Genomic DNA, 26,361 nt, shown 5'->3' on the forward strand with positions numbered 1-26,361 from the left:
TCTGTCCCCTCCTCTCTTCTGATTGGCTGAAGCTCTGCAGCAGCCTCCTTGCCGGCTGCACGCGCTGCTTGGTCCGTCAGTTTGCCCGGTTAGGGTTAGGATAAACCAGGATAAACCAGGATAAACCAGGATAAACCAGGATAGACCCGGATAAACCAGGATAAACCAGGATAGACCCAGACTGCCCTGGACCAGGATAGACCCGGCATGAAGTGGGAGCTGACCCGGACCAAAGCGCGCGGGACGCAGCTGTGAACCTCAGGAACGCGGCGTGCCAGAGCGCGTGCATCCAAGGGATGGATGAGTGACAGAAATGGAGCAAAAACTACTGAGTCAGGTTGGAGGGAGTGTTTGTAACGTGTTTACACCAGTGATGTGATGTGTGGTTTAGGTTCATATGTGGCCAGAGAAGAAGAACATCACTGAGTTAGGTTCATATGTGGCCAGAGAAGGAGAGCATCACTGAGTTAGGTTCATATGTGGCCAGAGAAGAAGAACATCACTGAGTTAGGTTCATATGTGGCCAGAGAAGAAGAACATCACTGAGTTAGGTTCATATGTGGCCAGAGAAGAAGAAGAACATCACTGAGTTAGGTTCATATGTGGCCAGAGAAGAAGAAGAACATCACTGAGTTAGGTTCATATGTGGCCAGAGAAGAAGAAGAACATCACTGAGTTAGGTTCATATGTGGCCAGAGAAGAAGAAGAACATCACTGAGTTAGGTTCATATGTGGCCAGAGAAGAAGAAGAACATCACTGAGTTAGGTTCATATGTGGCCAGAGAAGAAGAAGAGCATCACTGAGTTAGGTTCATATGTGGCCAGAGAAGAAGAACATCACTGAGTTAGGTTCATATGTGGCCAGAGAAGAAGAACATCACTGAGTTAGGTTCATATGTGGCCAGAGAAGAAGAGCATCACTGAGTTAGGTTCATATGTGGCCAGAGAAGAAGAAGAACATCACTGAGTTAGGTTCATATGTGGCCAGAGAAGAAGAAGAACATCACTGAGTTAGGTTCATATGTGGCCAGAGAAGAAGAAGAACATCACTGAGTTAGGTTCATATGTGGCCAGAGAAGAAGAAGAACATCACTGAGTTAGGTTCATATGTGGCCAGAGAAGAAGAACATCACTGAGTTAGGTTCATATGTGGCCAGAGAAGAAGAAGAACATCACTGAGTTAGGTTCATATGTGGCCAGAGAAGAAGAACATCACTGAGTTAGGTTCATATGTGGCCAGAGAAGAAGAAGAACATCACTGAGTTAGGTTCATATGTGGCCAGAGAAGAAGAAGAACATCACTGAGTTAGGTTCATATGTGGCCAGAGAAGAAGAAGAACATCACTGAGTTAGGTTCATATGTGGCCAGAGAAGAAGAAGAACATCACTGAGTTAGGTTCATATGTGGCCAGAGAAGAAGAAGAACATCACTGAGTTAAGTTCCTATGTGGCCAGACTGGTTTCTTGCTGATCCCAGACTGGTTAATACTGATGCTGGCGGGCTTCTAACTGAGGCGGGGATGTCTGAAATGTGTAGATTTACTGACATAGTTTCAGATTAAAGTGTGACACTGCAGGGCACAGCATTCACAGAATGAGCAGGCGTACTCAACAACGCACATGAATCAGCCAATCAGAGCAGAAGGTTGCCACGTTGGACATAAATCATCATGAGGGTCACACTGAGCAGATGTCACAACACAGCCACCTCCAACACAGCCACCTCCTGCTTCCATTCCTTCAGATCTTTGTTTAGATTTTTCTACCGTGCTGGATCTCTGTGTGTGGTTTAACTCGTTTCCAGAAGAGTGTGCTGCTTCAGGCTTTGACCTTCTGATTCAGACATACCTCCACGGACTGATGAACCAGCAGAAGGATTGAGAGTGGTGAGGATGATGCTGATGAAGCAGCACGGGGAACCTGCGATATTTAATCACAGAGCAGAGAATCTCAGTAAAATCCATCTTCCTATTTTACTCTGACCAAGAATCGGACTCACAGTTACCCAGCATTTTTGTTTCATTCTTGGTAGAAATGATGGTCCATGCCTTGTTTCATTCTTGGTAGAAATGATGGTCCATGCTTTGTTTCATTCTTGGTAAAAATGATGGTCCATGCTTTGTTTCGTCCTGTGGTGATTACTGTAATTCCCTTTTCACTTGTCTGAGCCGCACATCTCTGAACCGCCTACGAGCGGTCCAGCTGCCCGGCTGCTGACGAACACATCAGAAGCTCTCACACCGCCCACTCTTTGCTTCTTCACACTGGGTCCTATCATGTTCGGATTCCACTTTAAGATCCTGGATTCTTCCATCAAGACTGCTTCTGGTGCAGCACCAGCAGGACTCTGGCCAGATAGATACCCTGTGCGATTTAAACTCCTGGCCCAGATAAACTGGTGTTCAGGTTCAGACACTTTTAAAAGGCCTTTTAAATTTAACTATGAGGTTGTGTTTGAAACTACATACTACATACTACATACTGCATACTGCATACTGCATACTACATACTGCATACTAAATACTGCATACTACATACTGCATACTACATACTAAATACTACATACTGCATACTGCATACTAAATACAACATACTGCATACTGCATACTACATACTGCATACTGCATACTACATACTAAATACTACATACTGCATACTACATACTGCATACTAAATAATAAATACTACATACTGCATACTACATACTGCATACTGCATACTACATACTACATACTGCATACTAAATACTACATACTGCATACTAAATACTACATACTGCATACTGCATACTACATACTGCATACTACATACTACATACTGCATACTGCATACTACATACTGCATACTAAATACTACATACTGCATACTGCATACTACATACTAAATACTACATACTGCATACTACATACTAAATACTACATACTGCATACTAAATACTACATACTGCATACTGCATACTAAATACTATATACTGCATACTGCATACTACATACTGCATACTGCATACTACATACTGCATACTGCATACTACATACTGCATACTGCATACTAAATACTACATACTGCATACTAAATACTACATACTGCATACTGCATACTAAATACTACATACTGCATACTGCATACTGCATACTAAATACTACATACTGCATACTACATACTGCATACTGCATACTACATACTGCATACTAAATACTACATACTGCATACTGCATACTACATACTGCATACTAAATACTACATACTGCATACTACATACTGCATACTGCATACTACATACTGCATACTACATACTACATACTGCATACTACATACTGCATACTATATACTACATACTAAATACTACATACTGCATACTGCATACTACATACTGCATACTGCATACTACATACTGCATACTAAATGCTACATACTGCATACTACATACTGCATACTAAATACTACATACTGCATACTAAATACTACATACTGCATACTAAATACTACATACTGCATACTGCATATTAAATACTACATACTGCATACTGCATACTACATACTACATACTGCATACTGCATACTGCATACTACATACTGCATACTGCATACTGCATACTACATACTGCATACTGCATACTAAATACTACATACTGCATACTGCATACTACATACTGCATACTAAGTACTGCATACTGCATACTGCATACTACATAATGCACACTAAGTACTGCATACTGCATACTACATACTACATACTGCATACTAAATACTACATACTGCATACTAAATCCTACATACTGCATACTACATACTGCATACTGCATACTAAATACGATATACTGCATACTACATACTACATACTGCATACTACATACTGCATACTACATACTACATTCTACATACTACATACTGCATACTACATACTGCATTCTACATACTGCATACTACATACTACATACTGCATTCTACATACTGCATACTGCATACTGCATACTAAATACTACATACGGCATACTGCATACTGCATACTACATTCTACATACTGCATACTACATAATACACACTACATACTGCATACTACATACTGCATACTACATACTACACACTACATACTGCATACTGCATACTACACACTGCATACTGTATACTGCATACTAGTATACTGCATACTGCATACTACATACTGCATACTGCATACTACATACTACACACTGCATACTGCATACTACATACTGCATACTGCATAGTATATACGGCATACTGCATACTACGTACTACATACTGCATACTGCCTACTACATACTGCATACTACATACTACATACTGCATACTGCATACTACGTACTGCATACTGCATACTGCATACTACGTACTGCATACTACATACTACATACTTCATACTGCATACTACGTACTACATACTACATACTGCATACTGCCTACTACATACTGCATACTGCATACTGCATACTGCCTACTACATACTGCATACTGCATACTGCATATTTCATACTACATACTGCATACTGCATACTGCATACTACATACTGCATACTGCATACTTCCATACTGCATACTTCCATACTGCATACTACATACTAAATTCTACATACTACATACTACATACTGCATACTACATACTACATACTACATACTGCATACTACATACTGCATACTCCATTCTGCATACTACATACTACATACTGCATACTGCATACTACATACTGCATACTGCACACTGCATACTGCATACTGCATACTACATACTGCATATTGCATACTACATACTACATACTGCATACTACATGCTGCATACTACATGCTGCATACTGCATACTGCATACTGCATACTACATACTACATACTGCATACTGCACACTGCATACTACATACTGCATACTGCACACTGCATACTACATACTGCATATTGCATACTGCATACTACATACTGCATACTGCATACTACGTACTGCATACTACATACTGCATACTACGTACTACATACTACATACTGCATACTGCATACTACGTACTACGTACTGCATACTGCATACTGCATACTATGTACTGCATACTACATACTACATACTTCATACTGCATACTACGTACTACATACTGCACACTAAATACTGCATACTACATTCTACATACTACATACTGGATTCTACATACTACATACTGCATACTGCATACTACATACTGCATATTGCATACTGCATACTACATACTGCATACTACATACTGCATACTGCATACTGCGTACTACGTACTGCATACTGCATACTGCGTACTACGTACTGCATACTGCATACTGCATACTGCATACTACGTACTGCATACTACGTACTACATACTACATACTTCATACTGCATACTACGTACTACATACTACATACTGCATACTGCCTACTACATACTGCATACTGCATACTGCATACTACATATTGCATACTACATACTGCATACTGCATACTACATACTGCATACTGCATACTTCCAAACTGCATACTGCGTACTTCCATACTGCATACTACATACTAAATTCTACATACTACATACTACATACTGCATACTACATTCTACATACTACATACTGCATACTACATACTACATACTGCATACTCCATACTACATTCTGCATACTACATACTACATACTGCATACTACATACTACATGCTACATACTGCATACTGCATACTACATACTGCATACTGCACACTGCATACTACATACTGCATACTACATACTACATACTGCATATTGCATACTACATACTACATACTGCATACTCCATACTGGATACTACATACTACATACTGCATACTACATACTGCATACTGCATACTGCATACTACATACTGCATTCTGCATACTACATACTATATACTACATACTGCATACTGCATACTACGTACTACGTACTGCATACTGCATACTGCATACTACGTACTGCATACTACATACTACATACTACATACTTCATACTGCATACTACGTACTACATACTGCATACTACATACTAAATACTGCATACTACATTCTACATACTACATACTGGATTCTACATACTACATACTGCATACTACATACTACATACTCCATACCGCATACTGCATACTCCATACTCCATACTACATACTGCATACTACATACTGCATACTGCATACTACATACTGCATATTGCATACTGCATACTACATACTGCATACTACATACTACATACTGCATACTGCATACTACATACTACATACTGCATACTGCATACTACGTACTACATACTGCATACTGCATACTACGTACTGCATACTACATACTACATACTACATACTTCATACTGCATACTACGTACTACATACTACATACTGCATACTGCCTACTACATACTACATACTGCATACTAAATACTACATACTACATACTGCATACTGCATACTGCATACTACATACTACATACTGCATACTGCATACTTCCATACTGCATACTGCATACTACATACTACATACTGCATACTCTGTAAACTTTAGCAACATTTGAAACATTTTCAGGTGAGAAAGTAGACGTTTAGATCCCCAACGTGTTGAAAACCTGACAAAATACCGGCTGTTTACAATTTTATTCCCACGAATTCGGCGCTACTAAAGCTAGCCGCATTGAGCAACGCACTTCCGTTTATTTTCACAAAATAAAATACCCGTTGCCTTTTATCATAGGGAAAGCCATTATGATACAATTGGTGCTTTTGTTTTGAAAATAGGAAGTGAACCTACCCTCGTTTTAGCTAGCTTGAAACTGCCGTTTTGACAGGAAATGACGATTGGCGACGTCACGTTACATTGCATCTTGGGTAGTTTGAGTATGAGTAGTATTCTCATGATGCATACCCAACATTTAGGAGAATCTAGTATGCATCCGGGAACTTAAAAAAGTTGAAGTTAGTAGGAGAAGTAGGAGTAGTAGGCGGTTTCGTACACAGCCCGTGTTTTCTGTTTTTTTTATATCTGTCATTTGTTTATGTGTTTTTATCACTGAGTCGCTTTGTGAGGTTGGTTCTTCAGAATAAATCAGATTTACTGTGCTGAAGTCCCCGTATTTAACAACTACTGCTGTGGTAACTTATTAACTAAAAGAACCACGAAACACCGATTGCCGAGTTTTCACCTTTATCCAAGTGTAAGCCATTTAAACATACAGCACGGTTTCTGAGAGAACTGTCACAACTTGCCAACGTAACATCTGGTCTTTTCTTCTTCTAACTGGCTGCCCTCCTTAATACACCTCCATACCTTCTAGTGGTTCCCGAGCGCCACCTCTTGGTAATAATAAATATTTCCCATATTTACATCATTACAACAACTGCCATATAGTGGTCTGGTTAGAGATAACAACCCAGCAGCAACACACTGCATGTCCACCTGGAGGCTGATTACCTGATTACCTGCTGTCAGACACTGATTTCCATCAAAGCCACGCCTCTTCATCTTTTCATTTTTTAACGAGGTCTATGTTCGTTATGTGTTCCATGTGATCCCCTCAAACTTCTCCTGATGCAACATCCACTGGTCCCTCTACAAAGTGGTCCCTCCACTTTCTTCTTCTGCCTGTATTCTTCTTCTACACGTCATTTATGGTAGTAATATGACACAAACAGATATAAATAGTTCCTTCTTGGGTCATAAAAACCTGCTGAGAAGCTGTTAGATACCAACAGAAACAGTTCAAAGTCATCACTCCTCACGGATCTTTTTTTACATTGACCGTGATGTTCTTCTTCTATGGCCGTGATGTTCTTCTTCTATGGCCGTGATGTTCTTCTTCTATGACCGTGATGTTCTTCTTCTATGACCATGATGTTCTTCTTCTATGGCCGTGATGTTCTTCTTCTATGATCGTGATGTTCTTCTTCTATGACCGTGATGTTCTTCTTCTATGGCCGTGATGTTCTTCTTCTATGGCCGTGATGTTCTTCTTCTATGACCGTGATGTTCTTCTTCTATGGCCGTGATGTTGTGATGTTCTTCTTCTATGGCCGTGATGTTCTTCTTCTATGACCGTGATGTTCTTCTTCTATGACCGTGATGTTCTTCTTCTATGGCCGTGATGTTCTTCTTCTATGACCGTGATGTTCATCTTCTATGGCCGTGATGTTCTTCTTCTATGGCCGTGATGTTCTTCTTCTATGACCGTGATGTTCTTCTTCTATGGCCGTGATGTTCTTCTTCTATGGCCGTGATGTTCTTCTTCTATGACCGTGATGTTCTTCTTCTATGGCCGCGATGTTCTTCTTCTATGGCCGTGATGTTCTTCTTCTATGGCCGTGATGTTCTTCTTCTATGGCCGCGATGTTCTTCTTCTATGGCCGTGATGTTCTTCTTCTATGACCGTGATGTTCTTCTTCTATGACCGCAATGTTCTTCTTCTATGGCCGCGATGTTCTTCTTCTATGACCGCGATGCTCTTCTTCCATGGCCGTGATGTTCTTCTTCTATGGCCGTGATGTTCTTCTATGACCGTGATGTTCTTCTATGACCGCGATGTTCTTCTTCTATGGCCGCGATGTTCTTCTTCTATGACCGCGATGCTCTTCTTCTATGGCCGTGATGTTCTTCTATGACCGTGATGTTCTTCTATGGCCGCGATGTTCTTCTTCTATGGCCGCGATGTTCTTCTTCTATGACCGCGATGCTCTTCTTCCATGGCCGTGATGTTCTTCTTCTATGGCCGTGATGTTCTTCTATGACCGTGATGTTCTTCTATGACCGTGATGTTCTTCTTCTATGACCGTGATGTTCTTCTTCTATGACCGTGATGTTCTTCTTCTATGGCCGTGATGTTCTTCTTCTATGACCGTGATGTTCTTCTTCTATGACCGTGATGTTCTTCTTCTATGGCCGCGATGTTCTTCTTCTATGGCCGCGATGTTCTTCTTCTATGGCCGCGATGTTCTTCTTCTATGGCCGCGATGTTCTTCTTTGGCGTGTTTAATGACTCACTGGTTCTGGGTTTTCTTTGTGTCCTGTAGGTTTCACTCTCTAACCGATTCCTCCCCCCTGTTAAAGCTTTCTCTTCTGTACTGATGCTGCTGTAAATGAACGTTTTCTGTGTTTTCAGTGCCGTAAATGAACGTTTTCTGTGTTTTCAGTGCCATAAATGAACGTTTTCTGTGTTTTCAGTGCCGTAAATGAACGTTTTCTGTGTTGGCAGGTGCTCTGTGTGTGTCTGCTGCTCAGTGGAGGAGTCTCTCCAGTTGAATTAACCTGTGAAACTTTGATCCTTCTGTCCACCAACCTCACAGGTAACTTCCTGTCTCCATTTTTAGATCTCAAACATCAGAGAAACTGGTTAAAAGAACTGATTTATGCTTTTCTCTTTCTCTTTGTCTCTCAGCCAGGACGTTGGTGTTACTAAACCAGACATTCACCATCAGCAACTCCTCAGGTATGAAGCCCCTCAGCCCACCTCGGGCTGGGCTTCTTACTGTTACTGCCCTCCTGTGGGTTAGATGTTCACCCTGCCTGTACCTTTGGGACAGTGCTGATTAAAAGTATGTCCTACTATTCAGGTTAAGCACAAGAGTCCATGAGGTACAAAAGTTTACCTTGAATACAAAAATTGCTCTTTTAGGTTTCCAAAACTTAAAATCTATTATTTTCTGCAGCTTTTTACATAACTGGAGAAATCAAAGAACATGATCCTCACAGTCCAGAGTTGAAGATGGGAGATGAACTCTAGTGGGGCCTGAAAGGTGTTCACTTACTTACTGAGGGGCGCCGGTAACAGTGACTGTGTTCGAAACCGCCTACTACATACTGCATACTACATACTGCATACTACATACTGCATACTACATACTATATACTGCATACTACATACTACATACTACATACTGCATACTACATACTGCATACTACATACTGCATACTACATACTGCATACTGCATACTGCATACTGCATACTGCATACTACATACTGCATACTACATACTGCATACTGCATACTCATCGATCAGACAGTATGCAGAGCGTTTACCCACAATGCATTTGGCTCCTGCCCGAGCCGAAATCAGCCGGGCTGAAGCTGATTTCCCTTAAGCTCTAAACTCTGTAAACTTTAGCAACATTTGAAACATTTTCAGGCGAGAAAGTAGTCGTTTAGATCCCCAACGTGTTGAAAACCTGACAAAATACCGGCTGTTTACAATTTTGTTCCCACGAATTTGGTGCTACTAAAGCTAGCCGCAGTGAGCAACGCACTTCCGTTTTTTTTCATAAAATAAAATACCCTTTGCCTTTTATCATAGGGAAAGCCATTACGATACAATTGGTGCTATTGCTTTGAAAACAGTTTGAGTATGAGTAGTAACCTCATGATGCATACCCAACATTTCAGAGAATCTAGTATGCATCCGGGAACTTAAGAAAAAGTTAAAGTTAGTAGGAGTAGTGGGAGTAGTAGGAGTAGTAGGCGGTTTGGAACACAGCCAGTCTCTCCGGGACTTTGATGATGTGGGATGTTAGGGCAGCTGGTCTTCAATCCCTGAGGGCAGATAGATGAGATTTCTACTGGAAACAAGGCAGCTTGTCCTCCAGATCTGTGGAACTTTGTTCTGACTAAGGTTCTGTAGAATCCCACATAGCTGTTCAGGTCTTCAGGACTCTGGGTCTGACACCATCTGTCTGTCTGCAGGTGTCTCCTGTCAACTGTCTGTCGATGGTATCGGAACCTGTTGGCCTCGTAGTCCGGCCGGAGAGTGGATCTCCAGACCGTGTCCTGAGCAGCTCAACGGGATCCACTACAACACCAGCAGTAAGTACCCGATCAGGAGGGGATCAGCAGTCTGAAAGGACGGCTGAGCTCACTGTGTGGAGGAGGGTTAGTTAAACATTACCCTGGGTTAGGGTTAGTGTTAGTTAAACATTACTCTAACCCTGGGAGAGTGTAACCTGTGTGTTCTGTGTACTCAGACCGGGTCTACAGAGAGTGTCAGTCCAACGGCAGCTGGGCTCCTCGAGGAAACTACAGTCAGTGCACCGAGATCATCGTCCTGGTGAGACTCATCACTACAGCTACAACACTCTGATCACATGTTCTGATCACATGTTCTGATCACATGTTCTGATCACATGTTCTGATCACATGTTCTGATCCTGGATCGGTTAACCCACATGGACCAACTTTACATCAAATTATTCTGTTCTTCTCGGGGTGAAATCACAGTTAGTGGCTCTTTCCTCAGCGAGTCAGCTGTTAATGAGAGTCCTGATGTAATCTAACGTTAAACACATTCAGGATCTGAAGTTGTCCTCCAGTCAGAACCAACATGACTGAAACATCCAGCCAAACCAACAGGAAACAGGGAAGCTGAGGCCCTGAAATAAAAGCAGCTGCACAACATGCTCAGAAAGTAATTATGGTGTTCTCTTACTTTATGCTGAAAGTCAGTTTGTATGTTAACGGCTGAATGTTAGAGGGGAGGTTAAAGGCTGATTTATGGTCGCCTACGGAGAGCCGGAGACCCTCCCGGAAACGCTCTCCTATCTATCCGTCGAGGAGGCGGAGACCTCAAGGGCTGTGATTTGTCGGCTAACATCATCATTTTCTGAATCACTTTTCCGGTTTAGCTCCTTCCTTTCAGAACAACAACACCGCCATGTTTGAAAGAGTTTACTGTGAGCCGGTCAACATTTGGTCAACGAGCTCCGACTCCACCAACAGTCTTTCTCTCTCGGTCGCCATCGTTCACTGTGAGGAGTGGAACGGAGCCGGAAGGTGAACAACCAATCAGCCACTTTCACCATAGACGTCGCCAGATTGGAACGTCTAACGTAGCGCCGCCTGCTGATCGGGAGGGGAACTGCCTTGGGTATCCTACAGCCCGACGGAGAACTTTGAAAGGTTTAAAGCCTCTGCGTGGCCACGGAGTCGGATTGATGGATAGAGACGGAGAAGCATATCGAGGCCTTAACTCATCCAGAGCAGAGCGTTTTCCAAACCGCTGGAGCTCTTTCTCCAGCAAGTTATTGGGAATGAAGGGCAGCACACCTGAAACAATCACCCGGGGGGAGGGCACTGCCAGCGGGGAACTCTCCGCCTATCGTCACCCCGCTGACAATCAACTGGGGAACAAATCGCTCCTCTTTCAGAAACATCACTACTCCCTTATTTATTCTTGAAGCATAATTTAAATTGATGTGACCAACAATATCTCCTACAGCCAAGAGAACCATCTCACCTGGGACTGACGGGTCAGGCTGAATCCATAGAGAGGGGCGGCGCCCCTGAGGACGCCATTCCCGCAAACAGCGCTACAATCACTACACAAAACTCAAATAACCCCGAGACGTAGAATCAGTATAAATAAAGAGTATTAAGAAAACCAACGCATGAAAGGAAAAGATCAGAGAAAAAAAAACTTTAGAGACAACTCTGTCACTCTCTCTGACTCACCCACCACCAACAGACTCCCAGCATGCAACGCAGAAAGAAAGAAAGAAAGAAAGAAAGAAAGAAAGAAAGAAAGAAAGAAAGAAATATAAACAGGACGAGGGGTCCTGACAGATTGTTTTTGTATTGTACTCTGCGAGTGTGTTAATTTCCAAACTGATGTCACCCAGGACACACAGTGTGGCACAAGCATGTGCATAACCATCAGGTGTGTTATCTGTGCAGGTGTTTGAGCGAGTTAGACCCATCCTGAACATCCTTTGTCCTATATAATGAGTTCTGAGAATAATTTTGTATTGTATGAGCTGCAAACTAGGATTTTGAAAGTGTGTCATCTGTCTTGGACAGTAATTTATGTCTTTTTGTTGCAGTTTTGGGGTTCAGATGCATAAAGATTCTGCTACCCTAAGGGGGAGTTGTAAGTCTAGTTGGTGGAGGATATATTTCTTAGTTATTATAGACTTAAGTTGTTGAAATTCTAGAAGTTTATTGCCGCCTGTCCCATGTTGTGATATGAGCACATTGAATTAAATCAAATTTCCATCTTGGATGATCTGTTCAAGATGTTTTCTTCCTTTGTTCTTGAATAGAGTAAAGTTTAGCATTTATTTTGTTTTGCAGGATGTCAGGATGGTTGCAGATGGGTGTAAACCTCCAGTCTGTCAGAGAGGAGCTGATGAATGCTTTCAGAACATTTGTGATGTGTTATGTTTGCCCTGATAAGTCAGTGTGTGTGTTCAGAGAGATTCAGACCAGCTGGCGTCCGCTCGGTCGGACGGACCTTCAGAGGCTGTTCCAGGGTTCAGGTGGAGACCGGGTCCTCACAAAGACATGAAACCAGCATGTGTGTGTGTGTCCATATGTTGGAACCAACCCCCCCTAAGAGAGAAAATCTGTTACCTCCTTCCTGCTGTGCTGTGATTGGACAGCAGGGCTGGCTGTAAGCCAATCACAGCTGAGAGGATTTCTGCATCGACAGTCACACACACACAGTTTACCGGGTCAGAACTGTTCTGATTGGTTCTGCTCGCTGATCATTAACATTGAATATGATCAATAAATAATCTCAAATTTACCAAATGTGTTTTAAATGAAACTTTCCAGAATTAAACTCTTCACCCAAAGAGTAGACCAAACAGAACCACCAAACAGAACACCACTTAAGTTCACAGGCCAGTACTTTTGGCAGTATAGGGTATCTGATCCCATTCTGGCTCAGGTCAGGAACATCATCATCAGACCAGAACACGTCTAGGATCAGTAGAACAGACATAACCCTGGTCTCAGTTTGTTTGGAAGTTCTGTTTGTACGTTTATGTCCGATTGTTTCTGCGTTTTCAGAGGAAGAGTAAAGTTCACTATCAGGTGGCTGTCATCATCACCTACCTGGGTCACTGCATCTCTCTGGGAGCTCTGCTGCTCGCCTTCACCCTCTTCATGAGACTGAGGTAACTCACCTTTCTGTCTGTTATCAGGTTTCATTTGGATTCTGCCTCACCTTCTGTGTTTATACTCATGTTTGAGCACGTTTTAATAAATAACTGCAGCTGTTTCCTGTTTTTATGGAAATATGTAAAGACCCCATAGACCCTAACCCTATAACCCTAACCCTATGGGGATCTAACCCTAACCCTATAACCGTAACCCTACACTATGGGGTTCTAACCCTACACTATGGGGTTCTAACCCTAACCCTATGGGGTTCTAACCCTACACTATGGGGTTCTAACCCTAACCCTATGGGGTTCTAAACCTACACTATGGGGTTCTAACCCTACACTATGGGGTTCTAAACCTACACTATGGGGTTCTAACCCTACACTATGGGGTTCTAAACCTACACTATGGGGTTCTAACCCTAACCCTATGGGGTTATAAACCTACACTATGGGGTTATAACCCTACACTATGGGGTTCTAACCCTAACCCTATGGGGTTCTAACCCTAACCCTATGGGGTTCTAAACCTAACCCTATGGGGTTATAACCCTACACTATGGGGTTCTAACCCTACACTATGGGGTTCTAACCCTAACCCTATGGGGTTCTAAACCTACACTATGGGGTTCTAACCCTAACCCTATGGGGTTATAAACCTACACTATGGGGTTCTAACCCTACACTATGGGGTTCTAAACCTACACTATGGGGTTCTAAACCTACACTATGGGGTTCTAAACCTACACTATGGGGTTCTAACCCTAACCCTATGGGGTTCTAAACCTACACTTTGGGGTTCTAACCCTAACCCTATGGGGTTCTAACCCTACACTATGGGGTTCTAACCCTACACTATGGGGTTCTAAACCTACACTATGGGGTTCTAAACCTACACTATGGGGTTCTAACCCTACACTATGGGGTTCTAACCCTAACCCCATGGGGTTCTAACCCTAACAACCTAACACTATGGCTTGTGTGTGTGCACTCCAGGAGCATCCGCTGTCTGAGGAACATCATCCATTGGAACCTGATCTCTGCCTTTATCCTGAGGAACGCCACCTGGTTCATCGTCCAGTTAACCATGAATCCCCTGGTTACCGAGAGCAACCAGGTGAGCACACACCTCCACGCTGATCTGATCCTGTGAGGACAGTAACCATGGAAACAAAGCTTTCATCTCTGGCCTCTTTCTCAGGTGTGGTGCCGGCTGGTGACGGCGGCGTTTAATTACTTCCACGTGACCAACTTCTTCTGGATGTTCGGTGAAGGCTGCTACCTGCACACGGCCATCGTGCTCACCTACTCCACCGACAAGCTCCGGGAGTGGATGTTCATCTGTATCGGCTGGGGTCAGCTCACCTGTACACCTGTCTGTCTGTCTGTCAGCTCACCTGTACACCTGTCTGTCTGTCTGTCAGCTCACCTGTACACCTGTCTGTCTGTCTGTCTGCTTACCTGTACACCTGTCTGTCAGCTCACCTGTACACCTGTCTGTCTGTCTGCTCACCTGTACACCTGTCTGTCTGTCTGTCAGCTCACCTGTACACCTGTCTGTCTGCTCACCTGTACATCTGTCTGTCTGTCTGTCTGCTTACCTGTACACCTGTCTGTCAGCTCACCTGTACACCTGTCTGTCTGTCTGTCTGCTCACCTGTACACCTGTCTGTCTGTCTGTCTGCTTACCTGTACACCTGTCTGTCAGCTCACCTGTACACCTGTCTGTCTGTCTGTCTGTCTGCTCACCTGTACACCTGTCTGTCTGTCTGTCTGTCAGCTCACCTGTACACCTGTCTGTCTGTCTATCTGTCAGCTCACCTGTACACCTGTCTGTCAGCTCTACTATACACCTGTCTGTCTGTCTGTCTGCTCACCTGTACACCTGTCTGTCTGTCTGTCTGTCTGTCTGTCAGCTCACCTGTACACCTGTCTGTCAGCTCACCTGTACACCTGTCTGTCTGTCTGTCAGCTCACCTGTACACCTGTCCGTCTGTCTGTCTGCTCACCTGTACACCTGTCTGTCAGCTCACCTGTACACATGTCTGTCTGTCAGCTCACCTGTACACCTGTCTGTCTGTCTGTCTGTCAGCTCACCTGTACACCTGTCTGTCTGTCTGTCTGTCTGCTCACCTGTACACCTGTCTGCCTGTCTGTCAGCTCACCTGTACACCTGTCTGTCTGTCTGTCAGCTCACCTGTACACCTGTCTGTCTGTCTGTCAGCTCACCTGTACACCTGTCTGTCTGTCTGTCAGCTCACCTGTACACCTGTCTGTCTCTCTGTCAGCTCCCCTGTACACCTGTCTGTCTGTCTGTCAGCTCACCTGTACACCTGTCTGTCTGTCTGTCTGTCTGTCAGCTCACCTGTACACCTGTTTGTCTGTCAGTCAGCTCACCTGTACACCTGTCTGTCTGTCTGTCTGTCAGCTCACCTGTACACCTGTCTGTCTGTCTGTCTGTCTGCTCACCTGTACACCTGTCTGTCTGTCTGTCTGTCAGCTCACCTGTACACCTGTCTGTCTGTCTATCTGTCAGCTCACCTGTACACCTGTCTGTCAGCTCTACTGTACACCTGTCTGTCTGTCTGTCTGCTCACCTGTACACCTGTCTGTCTGTCTGTCTGTCTGTCTGTCTGTCTGTCTGTCTGTCTGTCAGCTCACCTGTACACCTGTCTGTCAGCTCACCTGTACACCTGTCTGTCTGTCTGTCAGCTCACCTGTACACCTGTCCGTCTGTCTGTCTGCTCACCTGTACACCTGTCTGTCAGCTCACCTGTACACCTGTCTGTCTGTCAGCTCACCTGTACACCTGTCTGTCTGTCTGTCTGTCAGCTCACCTGTACACCTGTCTGTCTGTCTGTCTGTCTGTCTGCTCACCTGTACACCTGTCTGCCTGTCTGTCAGCTCACCTGTACACCTGTCTGTCTGTCTGTCAGCTCACCTGTACACCTGTCTGTCTGTCTGTCAGCTCACCTGTACACCTGTCTGTCTGTCTGTCAGCTCACCTGTACACCTGTCTGTCTCTCTGTCAGCTCCCCTGTACACCTGTCTGTCTGTCTGTCAGCTCACCTGTACACCTGTCTGTCTGTCAGCTCACCTGTACACCTGTCTGTCTGTCTGTCTGTCTGTCAGCTCACCTGTACACCTGTTTGTCTGTCAGTCAGCTCACCTGTACACCTGTCTGTCAGCTCACCTGTACACCTGTCTGTCTGTCTGCTCACCTGTACACCTGTCTGTCTGTCTGTCAGCTCACCTGTACACCTGTCTGTCTGCTCACCTGTACATCTGTCTGTCTGTCTGTCTGCTTACCTGTACACCTGTCTGTCAGCTCACCTGTACACCTGTCTGTCTGTCTGTCTGCTCACCTGTACACCTGTCTGTCTGTCTGTCTGCTTACCTGTACACCTGTCTGTCAGCTCACCTGTACACCTGTCTGTCTGTCTGTCTGTCTGCTCACCTGTACACCTGTCTGTCTGTCTGTCTGTCAGCTCACCTGTACACCTGTCTGTCTGTCTATCTGTCAGCTCACCTGTACACCTGTCTGTCAGCTCTACTATACACCTGTCTGTCTGTCTGTCTGTCTGTCTGTCAGCTCACCTGTACACCTGTCTGTCAGCTCACCTGTACACCTGTCTGTCTGTCTGTCAGCTCACCTGTACACCTGTCCGTCTGTCTGTCTGCTCACCTGTACACCTGTCTGTCAGCTCACCTGTACACCTGTCTGTCTGTCAGCTCACCTGTACACCTGTCTGTCTGTCTGTCTGTCAGCTCACCTGTACACCTGTCTGTCTGTCTGTCTGTCTGTCTGCTCACCTGTACACCTGTCTGCCTGTCTGTCAGCTCACCTGTACACCTGTCTGTCTGTCTGTCAGCTCACCTGTACACCTGTCTGTCTGTCTGTCAGCTCACCTGTACACCTGTCTGTCTGTCTGTCAGCTCACCTGTACACCTGTCTGTCTCTCTGTCAGCTCCCCTGTACACCTGTCTGTCTGTCTGTCAGCTCACCTGTACACCTGTCTGTCTGTCTGTCTGTCTGTCAGCTCACCTGTACACCTGTTTGTCTGTCAGTCAGCTCACCTGTACACCTGTCTGTCTGTCTGTCTGTCAGCTCACCTGTACACCTGTCTGTCTGTCTGTCTGTCTGCTCACCTGTACACCTGTCTGTCTGTCTGTCTGTCAGCTCACCTGTACACCTGTCTGTCTGTCTATCTGTCAGCTCACCTGTACACCTGTCTGTCAGCTCTACTGTACACCTGTCTGTCTGTCTGTCTGCTCACCTGTACACCTGTCTGTCTGTCTGTCTGTCTGTCTGTCTGTCTGTCAGCTCACCTGTACACCTGTCTGTCAGCTCACCTGTACACCTGTCTGTCTGTCTGTCAGCTCACCTGTACACCTGTCCGTCTGTCTGTCTGCTCACCTGTACACCTGTCTGTCAGCTCACCTGTACACCTGTCTGTCTGTCAGCTCACCTGTACACCTGTCTGTCTGTCTGTCTGTCAGCTCACCTGTACACCTGTCTGTCTGTCTGTCTGTCTGTCTGCTCACCTGTACACCTGTCTGCCTGTCTGTCAGCTCACCTGTACACCTGTCTGTCTGTCTGTCAGCTCACCTGTACACCTGTCTGTCTGTCTGTCAGCTCACCTGTACACCTGTCTGTCTGTCTGTCAGCTCACCTGTACACCTGTCTGTCTCTCTGTCAGCTCCCCTGTACACCTGTCTGTCTGTCTGTCAGCTCACCTGTACACCTGTCTGTCTGTCAGCTCACCTGTACACCTGTCTGTCTGTCTGTCTGTCTGTCAGCTCACCTGTACACCTGTTTGTCTGTCAGTCAGCTCACCTGTACACCTGTCTGTCTGTCTGTCTGTCAGCTCACCTGTACACCTGTCTGTCTGTCTGTCTGTCTGCTCACCTGTACACCTGTCTGTCTGTCTGTCTGTCAGCTCACCTGTACACCTGTCTGTCTGTCTATCTGTCAGCTCACCTGTACACCTGTCTGTCAGCTCTACTGTACACCTGTCTGTCTGTCTGTCTGCTCACCTGTACACCTGTCTGTCTGTCTGTCTGCTCACCTGTACACCTGTCTGTCTGTCTGTCTGTCTGTCTGTCAGCTCACCTGTACACCTGTCTGTCAGCTCACCTGTACACCTGTCTGTCTGTCTGTCAGCTCACCTGTACACCTGTCCGTCTGTCTGTCTGCTCACCTGTACACCTGTCTGTCAGCTCACCTGTACACCTGTCTGTCTGTCAGCTCACCTGTACACCTGTCTGTCTGTCTGTCTGTCAGCTCACCTGTACACCTGTCTGTCTGTCTGTCTGTCTGTCTGCTCACCTGTACACCTGTCTGTCTGTCTGTCAGCTCACCTGTACACATGTCTGTCTGTCTGTCAGCTCACCTGTACACCTGTCTGTCTCTCTGTCAGCTCCCCTGTACACCTGTCTGTCTGTCTGTCAGCTCACCTGTACACCTGTTTGTCTGTCAGTCAGCTCACCTGTACACCTGTCTGTCTGTCTGTCAGCTCACCTGTACACCTGTCTGTCTGTCTGTCAGCTCACCTGTACACCTGTCTGTCTCTCTGTCAGCTCCCCTGTACACCTGTCTGTCTGTCTGTCAGCTCACCTGTACACCTGTCTGTCTGTCAGCTCACCTGTACACCTGTCTGTCTGTCTGTCTGTCTGTCAGCTCACCTGTACACCTGTTTGTCTGTCAGTCAGCTCACCTGTACACCTGTCTGTCTGTCTGTCTGTCAGCTCACCTGTACACCTGTCTGTCTGTCTGTCTGTCTGCTCACCTGTACACCTGTCTGTCTGTCTGTCTGTCAGCTCACCTGTACACCTGTCTGTCTGTCTATCTGTCAGCTCACCTGTACACCTGTCTGTCAGCTCTACTGTACACCTGTCTGTCTGTCTGTCTGCTCACCTGTACACCTGTCTGTCTGTCTGTCTGTCTGTCTGTCAGCTCACCTGTACACCTGTCTGTCAGCTCACCTGTACACCTGTCTGTCTGTCTGTCAGCTCACCTGTACACCTGTCCGTCTGTCTGTCTGCTCACCTGTACACCTGTCTGTCAGCTCACCTGTACACCTGTCTGTCTGTCAGCTCACCTGTACACCTGTCTGTCTGTCTGTCTGTCAGCTCACCTGTACACCTGTCTGTCTGTCTGTCTGTCTGTCTGCTCACCTGTACACCTGTCTGCCTGTCTGTCAGCTCACCTGTACACCTGTCTGTCTGTCTGTCAGCTCACCTGTATACCTGTCTGTCTGTCTGTCAGCTCACCTGTACACATGTCTGTCTGTCTGTCAGCTCACCTGTACACCTGTCTGTCTCTCTGTCAGCTCCCCTGTACACCTGTCTGTCTGTCTGTCAGCTCACCTGTACACCTGTCTGTCTGTCTGTCTGTCAGCTCACCTGTACACCTGTTTGTCTGTCAGTCAGCTCACCTGTACACCTGTCTGTCTGTCTGTGTGTCAGCTCACCTGTACACCTGTCTGTCTGTCTGTCTGTCAGTCAGCTCACCTGTACACCTGTCTGTCTGCCTGTCAGCTCACCTGTACACCTGTCTGTCTCTCTGTCAGCTCCCCTGTACACCTGTCTGTCTGTCTGTCAGCTCACCTGTACACCTGTCTGTCTGTCTGTCTGTCAGCTCACCTGTACACCTGTCTGTCTGTCTGTCTGTCTGTCTGTCTGCTCACCTGTACACCTGTCTGCCTGTCTGTCAGCTCACCTGTACACCTGTCTGTCTGTCTGTCAGCTCACCTGTACACCTGTCTGTCTGTCTGTCTGTCAGCTCACCTGTACACCTGTTTGTCTGTCAGTCAGCTCACCTGTACACCTGTCTGTCTGTCTGTCTGTCTGCTCACCTGTACACCTGTCTGTCTGTCTGTCAGTCAGCTCAACTGTACACCTGTCTGTCTGTCTGTCAGCTCACCTGTACACCTGTCTGTCTGTCTGTCAGTCAGCTCACCTGTACACCTGTCTGTCTGCCTGTCAGCTCACCTGTACACCTGTCTGTCTCTCTGTCAGCTCCCCTGTACACCTGTCTGTCTGTCTGTCAGCTCACCTGTACACCTGTCTGTCTGTCTGTCTGTCAGCTCACCTGTACACCTGTCTGTCTGTCTGTCTGTCTGTCTGTCTGCTCACCTGTACACCTGTCTGCCTGTCTGTCAGCTCACCTGTACACCTGTCTGTCTGTCTGTCAGCTCACCTGTACACCTGTCTGTCTGTCTGTCTGTCAGCTCACCTGTACACCTGTCTGTCTGTCTGTCAGCTCACCTGTACACCTGTCTGTCTCTCTGTCAGCTCCCCTGTACACCTGTCTGTCTGTCTGTCTGTCAGCTCACCTGTACACCTGTCTGTCTGTCAGCTCACCTGTACACCTGTCTGTCTGTCTGTCTGTCTGTCAGCTCACCTGTACACCTGTTTGTCTGTCAGTCAGCTCACCTGTACACCTGTCTGTCTGTCTGTCTGTCAGCTCACCTGTACACCTGTCTGTCTGTCTGTCAGTCAGCTCAACTGTACACCTGTCTGTCTGCCTGTCAGTCAGCTCACCTGTACACCTGTCTGTCTGCCTGTCAGCTCACCTGTACACCTGTCTGTCTGTCTGTCAGTCAGCTCACCTGTACACCTGTCTGTCTGCCTGTCAGCTCAACTGTACTCCTGTCTGTCTGTCTGTCAGTCAGCTCACCTGTACACCTGTCTGTCTGCCTGTCAGCTCACCTGTACACCTGTCTGTCTGTCAGTCAGCTCACCTGTACACCTGTCTGTCTGTCTGTCAGCTCACCTGTACACCTGTCTGTCTCTCTGTCAGCTCCCCTGTACACCTGTCTGTCTGTCTGTCAGCTCACCTGTACACCTGTCTGTCTGTCTGTCTGTCTGTCAGCTCACCTGTACACCTGTTTGTCTGTCAGTCAGCTCACCTGTACACCTGTCTGTCTGTCTGTCAGCTCACCTGTACACCTGTCTGTCTGTCTGTCAGTCAGCTCACCTGTACACCTGTCTGTCTGTCAGTCAGCTCACCTGTACACCTGTCTGTCAGTCAGCTCACCTGTACACCTGTTTGTCTGTTAGTCAGCTCACCTGTACACCTGTATGTCTGTCTGTCAGCTCACCTGTACACCTGTCTGTCTGTCTGTCTGTCAGCTCACCTGTACACCTTTCTTTCTGATTACAGGTATTCCATTTCCCATCATCATGGCGTGGGCTTTTGGGAAGCTGTACTACGATAACGAGAAGTGAGTCACACTTGATTTGAACTTTTGTCACAGCCAGGACTGACAACCAATCAGAGTACAGGATTCATGCTCCTTATGACATAATTTTTAGAGGTTACATAAGTTTGATATAACTGGCTCTGCTGTTTTGATTGACAGGTGCTGGTTTGGGAAAAAAGCAGGTGTTTATACAGACTACATCTACCAAGGCCCCATGATCTTGGTCCTGCTGGTAAGAACACAGCCAGTCCACCTTAAATCCAGCCAGTCAGTCCACCTTAAATCCAGCCAGTCCACCTGAAATCCAGCCAGTCCACCTTATTTAAGGCTCACACATCATGATGTCAATAAAGCTCATCCATCTCACCTGAGGCTTTAATGCCATGTGACAAGGGAAAAGTCAGATTACCCATCATGCATCACGTCAGGACAGCACAAAGAAGACTCTTAAAATCCTCTTTGACCTGGTCTGTCTCTGACTGACACCTGCTCGTCATCACCACATAAATGCTTCTGAATAAACTTTATTTACAACCACTGACTGCACACATCTTCATCTCTTTACTCTCCTCAGATAAACTTTGTCTTCTTGTTCAACATTGTTCGGATCTTGATGACCAAACTGAGGGCATCGACCACCTCCGAAACCATCCAGTACAGGTAGGGACCTGGTCTGGGGGAAGTTTCTGTAAACCTGCGGCGAACAGTTTCATAGTTCTGATGGGAAGTGGCGAGTTGTTGGAGTTTCATATCCCAAACAGGAAGTGGTGTTGTCAGAGTTTCATACCCCAAACAGGAAGTGGCGAGTTGTTGTAGTTTCATACCCAAAAACAGGAAGTGGCGAATTGTCAGAGTTTCATACCCCAAACAGGAAGTGGCGAGTTGTTGTAGTTTCATACCCCAAACAGGAAGTGGCGAGTTATTGTAGTTTCATACACAAAACAGGATATGGCGAGTTATCAAAGTTTCATACCCCAAACAGGAAGTGGCAAGTTGTTGTAGTTTCATACCCCAAACAGGAAGTGGCGAGTTGTTGTAGTTTCATACACAAAAACAGGAAGTGGCGAGTTGTCAGAGTTTCATACCCCAAACAGGAAGTGTGAGTTGTTGTAGTTTCACACCCCAAACAGGAAGTGGCAAGTTGTTGTAATTTCATACCCCTGACAGGAAGTGTGAGTTGTTGTAGTTTCATACCCCAAACAGGAAGTGGCGAGTTGTTGTAGTTTCATACTCCAAACAGGAAGTGGTGAGTTGTTGTAGTTTCATACCCCAAACAGGAAGTGGTGAGTTGTTGTAGTTCCATACCCCAAACAGGAAGTGGTGTTGTCAGAGTTTCATACCCCAAACAGGAAGTGTGAGTTGTTGTAGTTTCGTACCCCAAACAGGAAGTGGCGAGTTGTTGTAGTTTCACACCCCTGACAGGAAGTGTGAGTTGTTGTAGTTTCATACCCCAAACAGGAAGTGGCGAGTTGTTGTAGTTTCATACCCCTGACAGGAAGTGGCGAGTTGTTGTAGTTTCATACCCCTGAAAGAAAGTGTGAGTTGTTGTAGTTTCATACCCCCAACAGGAAGTGGCGAGTTGTTGTAGTTTCATACCCCAAACAGGAAGTGGTGAGTTGTTGTAGTTTCATACCCCAAACAGGAAGTGGTGAGTTTTTGTAGTTCCATACCCTAAACAGGAAGTGGTGTTGTCAGAGTTTCATACCCCAAACAGGAAGTGTGAGTTGTTGTAGTTTCATACCCCAAACAGGAAGTGGCGAGTTGTTGTAGTTTCATACCCCTGACAGGAAGTGGTGAGTTGTTGTAGTTCCATACCCCAAACAGGAAGTGGTGTTGTCAGAGTTTCATACCCCAAACAGGAAGTGGTGAGTTGTTGTAGTTCCATACCCCAAACAGGAAGTGGTGTCAGTTTCATACCCCAAACAGGAAGTGGCGAGTTGTTGTAGTTTCATACCCCAAACAGGAAGTGGCGAGTTGTTGTAGTTTCATACCCCTGACAGGAGGTGTGAGTTGTTGTAGTTTCATACCCCAAACAGGAGGTGGCGAGTTGTTGTAGTTTCATACCCCAAACAGGAAGTAGCGAGTTGTTGTAGTTCCATACCCCAAACAGGAAGTGTGGCCCAGCTGAACTCACCTGTTGTGTCGTTGCTGTAGGAAGGCGGTTAAAGCGACTCTGGTGCTGCTGCCGCTGTTGGGCATCACTTACATGCTGTTCTTCGTGAACCCTGGAGGAGAAGACGAGCTCGCTCAGATCGTCTTCATCTACTTCAACTCCATCCTGGAGTCTTTTCAGGTTCGCTGCTGCTTCCTGTCCGTTGAACAGCTCATCACAAACCAGCTGCATCCAAATCTGCAACAAACTCACAGAACTCATCAGATTTTACACAACAGAGCTTCTCCCAAACAGATAGAATCTGATTTCAAACAGATGAAAGGCCGGAGCGTCTCAGTGTGAACATCACAGCTGGAACGAGCTGATGTCCGTGTGACAGTTTCCTGTCAGACGTTAATCAGGGTTTATTTCACACATTGGTCTGTTTACTTCACCTTCACCTGCAGCTGACTCCGCCCCCTCTGTGTCTCTTCTTCAGGGCTTTTTTGTCTCGGTGTTCTACTGTTTTCTCAACAGTGAGGTAACTCAGGGTTCCGTACTGGGCCCACTCTGATTCCAATTCATATGTGTTGAGCTGTGTGAACAGTAGTTTCCCTAACCCCTCTAACCCTAACCAGAGTTTACCTGTCTGCAGGTGCGCTCTGCAGTCAGGAAGCGCTGGATTCGCTGGCAGGACCGGCACTCCCTCCGCAGCCGGACGGTGCGCGCCACCTCCCTGCCCACATCCCCCAGCAGAGTATCCTTCCACAGCATCAAACAGTCCTCTGACCTCTGACCTCCAAGTCCTCCAATCACAAACTGCTGTGGTTCCACGGGGTCGCTGGCAGCCAATCAGACGTCCTGTTGGGCAGCTGGACTGTTCAAGTTCTTTGATCAATATGTTTATGTATTTATCTATTTATTGATAAACTACAACTTTCTATATTGTGATATAATATAATACATGTAATTATCACCAGCATCCACCAGAGGGCGCTGCAGCGGACAGAGTTCTGATTGGCTCTTCAGTTTCTGTCAGTGGGGAGGACTTTTAAAGACATCCAAGGACAGCTCATCAAACTGTGGAGTTCTTTTGGTCCAACACAAGCTAAACTGTCCTAAACTGTAAAATATCACTGCAGATTTGACATGTTTACGGGGAAATTAAACGTTTGTGGAGAAGTTCCTGGAAAATGATCAAATCTTTAGATTTTAATCAGATTAGAAATGACAAAATGAGAAAAAAAAAATCCTGAAAGTTTCTGTGATGACTTCTGATTTCAGTCCCAACTGAGAATGTGACGTCCTGCTGTGGAATTATGGGTAACTGAGGATCTATGCAGGGACCCCAGCACAGCATGGTATCATCGTATATCAGCATTCAGAGAACTGTTTGAGCTTCAAACTTAAGACTCCACCACACATTCGAACAGTTCTCATGAGTTGTAGATGCTGCTGTGGACAGTTCAGCTGTTGAACTTTATCTGAACTGAACCGGGTGCTGTGGGTCCTGATACATCCAAACCAATAGTCGTATTAACCACAGTAATCTTAGTAACCATAGTAACCACAGTAATCTTAGAGTAGTTAGTACCTGGAAAACCCTCGGGATGAAACAGACTGCTCTCTCCTGGACCCACCACTGTTACTGTGGGATTATTGGTTGATTAAAAGCTGTGGTCAGAGGCTTCATAAACTTTGTGTTCTTGTAAAGGTTCATTTTGGAAACATTAAATCTATTAATTGATGGTTGATGGTATGGAGGAGCGCTTCATTTGTTCACCTGTCACCACAGCAGCGGGCGGCTGGAGTCTGAGGATAATCAGATGCTTTACAGATAAATGTGACCCGTGTGATCCTGCTAATCTGTCACCAATAAACTCCTCCTCAGGACAAACGCTGTGTTTCTTCAGTTTTTGGCCTTTTGCCATAAACCAGCAGCACACCAGCTGGTCAGGAATCAGGACTCTGCAGGTTTCTGCTGCCACCTACTGGTTCAACACGAGCATTGAAGGGAAATAAGATGTTCTGTCAAAGGACCGTCCATCACTTCTCTGTAGATCCCCCCCCCCCCCCCCCAGCGGGTGTTTAGCAGTAGATTTTATACCACCACATACAGCTGAAAAAGCTTTTCTCGAGGTACAGAACGTCTCTGAAACCCTGGAAGACACCATGAGCCTAACTTCTCTGCTCTTCTTACGT

The 26,361-nt window shown here is 45.7% G+C and overlaps 1 protein-coding gene across 1 annotated transcript; it reads left to right on the plus strand.

Annotated features, from left to right (window-relative positions):
* The first annotated feature begins 313 nt into the window (after window positions 1-313).
* Window positions 314-24,955, plus strand: crhr1 (corticotropin releasing hormone receptor 1). The gene is made up of 14 exons (XM_075453445.1): window positions 314-337; window positions 9,184-9,274; window positions 9,367-9,417; window positions 10,667-10,786; window positions 10,945-11,027; window positions 13,766-13,872; window positions 14,857-14,977; window positions 15,062-15,215; window positions 22,028-22,088; window positions 22,227-22,299; window positions 22,642-22,727; window positions 24,222-24,360; window positions 24,659-24,700; window positions 24,815-24,955. Exons 1-14 carry the CDS (start codon window positions 314-316, stop codon window positions 24,953-24,955), a joined length of 1,293 nt encoding a protein of 430 aa, XP_075309560.1.
* Window positions 24,956-26,361: the final 1,406 nt, after the last annotated feature.

This window comes from Odontesthes bonariensis, chromosome 21 (assembly GCF_027942865.1).
Source record: "Odontesthes bonariensis isolate fOdoBon6 chromosome 21, fOdoBon6.hap1, whole genome shotgun sequence".
NCBI classification, from domain to species: domain Eukaryota; kingdom Metazoa; phylum Chordata; class Actinopteri; order Atheriniformes; family Atherinopsidae; genus Odontesthes; species Odontesthes bonariensis.

Coding starts and splice junctions, on each gene's coding strand:
- crhr1 (XM_075453445.1), top strand. CDS start 314: ATGGAGCAAAAACTACTGAGTCAG. Junction 14,978..15,061: donor TGGTTACCGAGAGCAACCAG/GTGAGCACACAC, acceptor CCTCTTTCTCAG/GTGTGGTGCCGGCTGGTGAC. Junction 24,701..24,814: donor ACTGTTTTCTCAACAGTGAG/GTAACTCAGGGT, acceptor ACCTGTCTGCAG/GTGCGCTCTGCAGTCAGGAA.